This window comes from Tachysurus fulvidraco, chromosome 14 (genome assembly GCF_022655615.1).
Source record: "Tachysurus fulvidraco isolate hzauxx_2018 chromosome 14, HZAU_PFXX_2.0, whole genome shotgun sequence".
NCBI lineage: Eukaryota > Metazoa > Chordata > Actinopteri > Siluriformes > Bagridae > Tachysurus > Tachysurus fulvidraco.
In genome coordinates, this window is record NC_062531.1 from 8,736,938 (window position 1) to 8,746,482 (window position 9,545).

General features: G+C 37.8%; 1 protein-coding gene across 2 annotated transcripts; it reads left to right on the forward strand.

The window, feature by feature from the left end:
• The first annotated feature begins 53 nt into the window (after window positions 1-53).
• On the forward strand, window positions 54-8,789 carry adipor1b (adiponectin receptor 1b). 2 transcript variants are annotated; one of them, XM_027166569.2, is made up of 8 exons: window positions 54-193; window positions 1,729-1,954; window positions 2,085-2,207; window positions 2,614-2,785; window positions 2,991-3,177; window positions 3,858-4,045; window positions 6,697-6,890; window positions 7,177-8,789. In XM_027166569.2, the coding sequence occupies exons 2-8, from the start codon at window positions 1,811-1,813 to the stop codon at window positions 7,303-7,305; spliced, it is 1,137 nt and encodes a 378-aa protein (XP_027022370.1). In that variant the 5' UTR covers window positions 54-193; window positions 1,729-1,810; the 3' UTR covers window positions 7,306-8,789. The 2 variants fall into 2 exon arrangements, with proteins under 2 accessions (XP_027022370.1, XP_027022369.1); XM_027166568.2 differs by lacking the exon at window positions 54-193 and adding an exon at window positions 200-499.
• Window positions 8,790-9,545: the final 756 nt, after the last annotated feature.

A 9,545-nucleotide genomic window follows, 5' to 3' on the forward strand; every position in this document is an offset into this window, starting at 1 on the left:
TATAACATACATAAGTATAGGTATAAAAAGGTGTGTAAATTTTTTAAAAATCTTTTTACCACCTGAGGTTTTACAGGATATAGGACTTTGCTTATGGAAAGTGTGCATTTAATACTGCGTACACATTAGGTGGAGTTCTTCGAGCGGACCTGGCAACCCTGCAGACTGCCTATTCCCGGAAGAACGTCTCTCGGTAGGCCAGGCTAGGCCAGTTAATCATTACTGCTTTATTGTCAGACTTTATATAACCTGCACCAGACCCGGTTAAGCATCACATGCAGATTAAAGAAGATATTAATGTTGTAGTTATCTAGAATTGATCTCGTCGTACAGTTTAATCGGAGCACACATTATCTGGTTTGGTAAATGTTTGCTAGTGTAGCTTTTCGTGTAGCTAGCAGTGTAGCTAGCTAACTGGCCATCTTGTCTATTTTTTGCTGACACTAATCGGGTTAGAGCTTAAATAAGTTCTGTCGCAGTTGTCAGGAACCCAGAACAGGTATGGAAAGTGTCCATGAACAACAACACCTTCTCCTGTGTTATGTGTTTGATTATTCTGTATAACCTGAAAACGGATCGCTTTGCAGTATTCGCCATAAACCGGCTACGTACACACATGTTCGTTTGATTACTCGGTTAGGAAGCAAATAAATAAACAAATCAATAATAGCTCCATTTTACACGTTTTCGTTGTTCATTTTGACATCGACAGCATGTAAACAAATACAACCTGCTTGTTTGTGCCTGGATAATTTTGCACGTCACTTATTTAAACAACTGGAAGGGCAAGTTTTGCCACGTAAACACGTCAAGGATGAAAAACTACACAGCAAAATAGTCTGTGTTTTTGTTTAGTGATTCTTAAGTGTCCTGTTGTGGAATAGAATTGATGGCTGCATAATAATATATTTGCATTACTGGAAAACATGTATGTTTATAATCTCAGTGTTTATTGTCTTAATGCTACACAACACTGATCATCACTGCATTGTGAACACCAGAAAACAGGGTCATTTAATAAGATCTAAGGCATCGGGTCTTCATTATAATTTACAAATGTCTATTAACAAGCATTTATTGTAGATAACGGATTAGCAGTTATGAATCATTTAAAATATACAATCATGTGGGACGATAACAAGCATAAATAATCACTGATAAATTTGTGTGGACATATGAATTGAAATTCTGTAATCTCATTAAGCAGAGTAAATGTTCATTTGACATTGTGTGACATCACCCAAAACCTGTGTGAGATGTGGAGAAAACCTTCAGTTTGGCAGAACATAATTACACGCTGATGACCTGGAGATTCTACTCCCAAGCTTTGAGTAATATCATGCTTGATGAAGTCAGAGCTCAGTGATGTCGCACACCATCAGGTCCAAAAAAAAAAAAACATTGAAAATCTGTATGACATCGCTTAAGTATTTATGTGACATTAACGAAAGCTTGGAGTACAATTCTAATGTATTGTATATATTCTAATATAATGTAATCGTTATGTAAACACACTGATGGTAGTTGTGATTTTCTAAGAACAGTGCGCCTTATACACACAATATATTTGTCATACTTGTGTGCAGCTCTGTTCTACATTATAAGTAGGTCAGCATTTTTGTCTGACTCCTTTATGTATTTATATTTAAAAAAATAAAATTCTACTACGTTTATTTTTGTCTTATTCAGAACGATTGCTTCACTGATACGGCTTTTCTCTATTAACAGCCCTGTGCGTAGGATCACAGGACATTGAACATAGGCTGTGGGGTAACGTGGGGTCTCTGGGGAGCTTCAGGTTTGTCTTCCCATGACAACGCGACACCATGGCAGCAACGGCTCCAGCAGCGATGCCGAGTGCCGGGTCTCGGAGGACGAGAGGAACACGGAGGATGTGGAACTCACTGAGCTTGGACCGCTGCTAATGAGTCCAAAAGCCTCTATCAAACCCAGGGTGAGTGATTTACCTGCTAAACAAAAGTTATGGACTGAAAGACTGACAATGGTCACAGTTATAGTTATGTTAATGCCCCATCAACTTTTACAGATGTCTTTCTAAATTTAACTTCAATTTACATTTACAGGGTGCAGCAGCTTACCCGAGTGAGGAGGAGGAGGAGGAGGAGGAGGATGACAATGATCAGGTGGTCACATTGCCTTTGCAGGCTCACCATGCCATGGAGAAAATGGAAGAGTTTGTACACAAGGTAAACAAATACAAGTACACAATCATTACCCATAAGCCTGGATGCCATTTCTGTCTTCCTTCCAATCAGAAGATGTTGCTTCATCTGAAACCTACATAAAATTAAACGATTTACCTAATTCTGCTCTTTGCCTGTGGAGAGAAGAAGTCCGTCTCTCTCACTCACTCAGAGTAATAGTTAGTGTTAGTAGACTTTTTAGAACTATGCTACTTCTTATATTTTTTAGGTTTGGCAACTTTGCATAGTCCACTAATGTTATATTTGGTTTGATGTATGAAGCTGGGCATTGCTTGATTTCCATGTTATATCTGATTATGTGTATGGGTGAAGTTTATCAGTTCCAAATGTGTGTCTGATCCATATGAACAGCATTTAGTGCTTGTCCTGTAATTGATGATGTTACTAGGTATGGGAAGGACGCTGGCGAGTGATTCCTTTCCACTTGCTTCCTGATTGGCTAAAGGACAACGACTACCTACTTCATGGTCACCGACCACCCATGCCATCTTTCCGAGCCTGCTTTGGAAGCATCTTCAGGATCCACACAGAAACCGGGAACATCTGGACACATTTACTGGGTCTGTTCCTATGACTGTGTGTTTTTATATCAGTTATCATTGCACAGCCAATGTAAAATATGCCTTTTATCTCCTTGAGACTCTGTTTGAACCTGTGACTTTACCATTATTATTGGTTTAATAATAATGAAAGTTGGAGAACTGACAGCATGTCTTAGGACGTTTCAGGATTAAAGATGTGTAACATCTGATGTCCCTCCCCCAGGTCTGATCCTGTTCATCTGTCTGGGCACTCTGACAATGCTGAGGCCAAATGTTTCGTTCATGGCTCCTCTACAAGAGAAAGTGGTGTTCGGGATGTTTTTCCTAGGCGCTGTGCTGTGCCTCTGCTTCTCGTGGCTTTTCCACACAGTCTACTGTCACTCAGAGAAAGTGTCCAGAACATTCTCTAAGTGAGTCTCAGTCTCTATCTTAGATGAAAAATATCATACATTTATTTAATAGCTGGTGTCTGTGTGATCTCAAGCTGTTAAAACTCATGAATGTATCTACTATTCCATGTATCTACTATCTATTATAATAATATAAAAGCTATAAAACTGTAATAACTATAAAACAATGTTTTTCAGTAATTTTTTTGTTTTCAGGATGGAAACCATTCTTCTATGTCACTAATGAAATCCAATACAGTTTATATAACACCAATTTGTGTAATTAGAATCAGGCATCAAAGAAAAGCTTATCATGTGTTATGTTATTTTTCTTTGAGTCTGTCTTAAATATTTTGCTTCTATTCCTCAAAATATAAAGAAATTAGTAAAAAAAAAAAAAAAAAGCAGCTTAAAGCAGTTACTGAAATTGAAGGACCATGGTAAGTACTACACAGGCACCCAGCATACTAATGTTCATGAACTTGGCCTTCATTTGCCCTGAAAACTCCCCATCTGACGGTTTGTTGCCTGCCTACCCACACCTGCAACTTTATTTTGTTTGGTCCTGTGGGAAACCAGCCCCCGTGCACGCCTCCAGATCACACTTTTGAGTGAACGAGTACTGCACTGTACACTTTAAATACCAGACTGAATTTACGAGTAACTTTTATTTTTTTGTGTGTGTGTGTTTGTGTGTTTAGGTTGGATTACTCGGGTATAGCTTTGCTGATAATGGGCTCATTCGTGCCGTGGCTCTACTACTCGTTTTATTGCTCTCCTCAGCCACGCCTCATATACCTCTCTGTGGTGTGTGTTCTGGGCATCTCCGCCATCATCGTGGCACAGTGGGATCGCTTCGCCACTCCACGCCACAGACCTACACGTGCAGGTAATTCACTGACCCAATACACACTAAATTATATACATAACAGAGTCTGCACACGTAACAGAAACTCAAAAGAAATTACAAAAAAGGTTGAAATGTTCTTTTTGGTACAGATCTCTGAGTTATATTGTACATAATCAGGGTTTTTGTTTTAAATATAAAAATTCAGTTCCAAATATCGGTGAAAATTTATTGACCGAGAATCATAATTAACGTCTGCAGCTCAGTGCAGAGGGTCCAGGACAGTTTTGTGGTTTTCCTGGTCAAACACAATTTAGATGCAGATAATTACGCTGTTTATTAGGTGTGTGTTGGAACAAGAGATGATCAAACTGTACTAGATCATGCAGTTCTTATTTGTTCTTTCTGGCCTGAAGTTCTGAAGACTGATGGTCATTTTCAGGCAATATGTAAATTATAACAAGACCGTACACACCCTATTGCACTAGTAGGATTTTTATCCACCATCTTTAATGAATTAGCCTTTAATGATGGTTTGGGAAGCATGTGTTCTTTGTCGACTTACTACAGACTGGCCTGTAGATTAATACTGACCACTTTTCATACATCGGTCAAATTCATATGGATAAAACCAAAGTCTTAATCACTGAAATATCACATTGTGCAAGGAAATTGTGTTCAGGTTTCACATTGTCTTTAAGCATTAGAGGTCAAAATGCTGGTGGATTTTGGATCAGGGAAAACTTTAACTGTCTTGTGTACTTGAACCTTTTATATCATGGATGTATGTCGCTCATGAATGTAATAATATAAAAAAAATTGAGATGATATTATAATAAGCTACATAACGTGAGAAGTGTAAGCTATTAGACTGTGAAATCAATCGGAAGGTTGTGAGCTCAATCCCACATCCACCAACCTGCCACTGTTGGGCCCCTGAGCAAGGCCCTTAACCTTCAATTGCTCAGTTGTATAAAAATGAGATAATAAAAGTCGCTCTGGGAAAATGTGTCTGCCAAATGCTGGAAATGTAATGGAAATGGCCTTGCAAAAGTATTCATACCCACTGAACTTTTTCACATTTTGACACGTTACAACCATAAACAAAAATGTATTTTATTAGAAATATGTGATAGACCAACACAAAGTGGCACATAATTGTGGAGTGGAAGGAAAATGATAAATGGTGTCCAAATTTCTTTTACAAATAATTATCTGAAAAATTTGGTGTGCATTTGTATTCAGCCCCACTGAGTCAATACTTTGTAGACCACCTTTTGGCTGCAATTACAGCTGCAAGTCTTTTGGGGTATGTGTCTACCAGCTTTGCACATCTAGAGCGAGAAATTTTTGCCCATTCTCTTTGCAAAATAGCTCAAGCTCAGTCAGATTGGAAGGTGGGTGTCTGTGAACAGCGATTTTCAGGTCTTGCCACAGATTTTCACTTGGATTTAGGTCTGGACTTTGACTGGGCCATTCTAACACATGAATATGCTTTGATCTAAACCACTTCATTGTAGGTCGGGCTGTATGTTTAGCCATTACCTTGCTGGAAGGTGAACCTCCGCCCCAGTCTCAAGCCCTCAAGTCTTTGCAGACTCTGACAGGTTTTCATCTAAGGTTGCTCTGTATTTGGCTCCATCCATCTTCCCATCAACTCTGACCAGCTTCGCTGTCCCTGCTGAAGAAAAGCATCCCCACAACATGATGCTGCCACCACCATGTTTCAGGGTGATGTGCAGTGTTAGGTTTCCGCCACACATAACGTTTAGAATTTTGGCCAAAAAGTTCAATTTTGGTTTCATCTGACCAGAGCACCTTCTTCCACATGATGAAACTGCAAACGGGATTTCTTATGGCTTTCTTTCAACAATGGCTTTTTTCTTGCCACTCTTCCATAAAGACCAGATTTGTGGAGTGCGTGACTAATAGTTGTCCTGTGGACAGATTCTCCCACCTGAGCTGTGGATCTTTGCAGCTCCTCCAGAGTTACCATGAGCCTCTTGGCTGCTTCTCTGATTGATGCTCGTCTTGCAGTTTAGGTGTATGGCCATGTCTTGGTAGGCTTGCAGTTGTGCCATACTCTTTCCATTTCCAGATGATGGATTGTACAGTGCTCCCTGAGATGTTTAAGACTTGGGATATTAATTTATAACCTAACCCTGCTTTAAACTTCTCCACAACTTTATCCCTGACCTGTCTGGTGTGTTCTTTGGTCTTCATGATGCTGTTTGTTCACTAATGTTCTCTAACACACTTCTGAGGGCTTCACAGAACAGCTGTATTTATACTGAGATTAAATTACACACAGGTGCACTCTATTTACTAATTAGGTGACTTCTGAAGGCAGTTGGTTTCACTGGATTTTAGTTAGGGGTATCAGAGTAAACGGGGCTGAATACAAATGCACACCACAAGTTTCAGATATTTATTTGTAAAAAAAATTTGGGGACCATTTATAATTTCTATTCCACTTCACAATTATGTGCCGCTTTCTTTCGTTCTTTCATAAAATTCCAATAAAATAAATTTTTCATCGTGGTTGTAGCATGTCAAAATGTGGAAAAGTTCAGTGGGTATGAATACTTTTGCAAGGAGCTGTATGTGTAACCAGTAACTGTAATCGTAGGTGTAATACCCACCTCTCTGTGTGTTCATGCTGTGAGTTCTACTTTTCTTGTGAATGTGCTCAGGTGTGTTCCTTGGCCTGGGATTAAGTGGCATTATTCCAACAATGCACTTCACCATCGCTGAGGGCTTTGTAAAGGCAACAACAGTGGGGCAGATGGGCTGGTTTATCCTAATGGGCGCCATGTATATCACTGGAGCCGGTTTGTATGCAGCACGCATCCCTGAACGCTACTTTCCTGGGAAATGTGATATCTGGGTAAGGCATTCTTCTGAAGGATGGATTACACTAATTGGGTTTTTTTTTTCTTCAGTTTATCTATTTTTAAGATTTAGTAAATGTGTTAAACCATCATAGTATGTTTAGCAATGTACCCCTTATTTCTGAATTAGTTTTGCATTCACTTTGCATCAAGCCATGACACCATTTTTTCTTATTTTATAAGCAAATCTAAGGGCGTGATTTGAAGATCTCTTAGCTGTGGCTTGATTTGCGATATTTGAGTTTTAAATGCTTATGATTTGTCTCTCTTGTTCTCTCTCAGTTTCAGTCTCATCAAATATTCCATGTGTTGGTGGTGGCTGCAGCCTTTATTCACTTTTACGGCATTTCCAACCTGCAGGAGTTCCGTTACGGCCTGGGAGGAGGCTGTACGGATGACTCCCTCCTCTAAACAGCTCCATCCGTCTCTCCGCTTGCTTTCCACTCATGACTTCAGCACTGAAGTGATGAGCATTTTGAACATTTTCGGATCAGTTTGGATAGAGCTATTGTACTCCACTGCCTACCCTGCGCTCACTGATCAAAAACTGTTATTGTTATTGACTTTAAGGGATTATCTATATTTTAAAAGGTTTATACAATCATCAATGTGTTTTATTGTTGTAATACTTGAAGGCATATTAAGCAAAACTTACAACTCTGCTAGAAACAATACTCCAGCAGATTTCAACCTGATCTCTATTGACTAGTTTCTATAGTGTGTGTGATTACCACAGGCAAGGTCTGCGAACAAGTTTCCCTGTAGTGAAGAAAAACATGTTAATACAAACTTGTCAAAACCTTACAGTGACCTTGAGAGTTAGAAAGGCATTATATAAATGGAATGCATTTAGAGCAGTCGTAAAATACAACAATAATAAATGTTCACATTTCACAACATATATATATATATATACATAAGAAATTCAAAAGCTGATGCATCCTTTATAATAAAGGTCTTAGGATAAGACCAACATTGGAGAAAGACTCATCAACTTGCTTACACTTTCACAGTTTCTTTTTCATGGTTTTGTGGTATCTGCCAACAGGGAACTGAAGGTACTTAAGTGTTTCTCTCTGTGTTGGTAAAATGATACCACAAATGTCCCCCTTTCTCCTGCAGAAACATGTTTTTTTACATAACGTTTATTAACTGTTTAACGGCTGCTTGAGACAATTACATGTGAGCTTAATGCAAAAAAAAAAAAAATTTTTTTTTTTTTTCTCAATACAAGGAACTGTAAATTATTGTTCATGGTTATTACACAAACACTACATACACAGTAGATGATAATTTAAAAAAAAACAGACTATTTGTTTAGGCTTTTGTTCACGGTTCAGTTTTCAAGGCACTGTCACACTGCCGGGGTTTGGGTGGGGGGTGTATATCTTGAGAGGCATTTAGTCACAGACCACTGAGAGTTGTGTGAGCAGTGCTACCTCTTCCTGTCTTGTTCAGTCTGTACACTGTTGGATAAACCTGCTCCGTGTCTGAGAGCAGTAGCTACAGCTTTTGGGTGGTGCAGGTGTCTAGAACTATAAAAGCAGGTATAAAATATTAACGTCTTTCATCTGCTGTAAATGATTTCATGTAATAATCTGTAGTTTGTGAGAGAACAGAATTTTCCTAGATAAATTTTTAAATGTTCCCTTGGTCAGTGTCTGGTTTTGATATTCTTTACAAAAAAATACATGCACACACAATATCCAATTTAGTGAATTGGAGTGATCATAAAAGAGGGTGGTGTCAGATTATTTCCAACTTGTTACCTTCACCTGCTACTATTTCATTTACTGTAATAACCTGCCTTTGTTAACCTAGCTACTTCTGGCTACTTTTAGTTTCTAAGACATTTCCTCTACCTAATAAGCTATTAATAAAAGACAGCTCAATCATTTTTGGTCCATTTTAGTTTTCCAGGACAGTTTTCATTATGAAATTGTATCATTTGTGTATTGTTGTGTAGTATGATTTGGAAAATATTCACCTGACATTCTGATAACCTTTAAATAATTTGAAACTCTTAAGAACCTTACATTAAATTGCAAATATTGGGGAAGGTTCTCTTAACATAGAAGAACATAACTAATTAACCATTTATTTCACTAAAATTCGATATTTATTTGCATAGTGAATTTATTATATAAATATTCATAGAAATATAAATTCTAGGGTTTTTTTGTTTTTTTTTAATATTCAAAATGAACAGGGAAATACCAATCAGTGAAAACAAGGTTTATAAAGGAATAAATAAATAAATACTGAAATAAAAAAATGAAGTCTATTAAAAAAACACAATCACAATATTTAATCATTGCTTCAAAAGAGTGTCGCTTGTTTAGCCCAATACAGTAACCTGTGACCACTTCTCCAATTAGTTAATGGTGCTTTATTTGCATGTAACAAATAAAAAAGCAAAGTCATACAAAAGTGTAAAGTAAAGAGCTCAAAATTGTAAATATTGTAACAATTGTTATAACTGGAATATTCGATGAATTTAATTTTTTCATGTGCAAGATGTGCTCCATATTCCATACACATAAAACGTGAGAAGCCAATTATAAGCCAATTATACGTTGTATCAAACTGCCCTGAAGATGGCGCTATTACAACGAAAAGGCTGTATAGCGCAAAAAAAAAAAAAGAGGAGG

Excerpts from the sequence above, each read along its gene's own strand:
- adipor1b (XM_027166569.2), top strand. The coding sequence starts at position 1,811 with ATGACAACGCGACACCATGGCAGCAACGGCTCCAGCAGCGATGCCGAG. Across the intron at positions 2,208-2,613 it reads TGGAAGAGTTTGTACACAAG|GTATGGGAAGGACGCTGGCG; the intron begins GTAAACAAATAC and ends TGATGTTACTAG. Across the intron at positions 6,891-7,176 it reads CTGGGAAATGTGATATCTGG|TTTCAGTCTCATCAAATATT; the intron begins GTAAGGCATTCT and ends GTTCTCTCTCAG.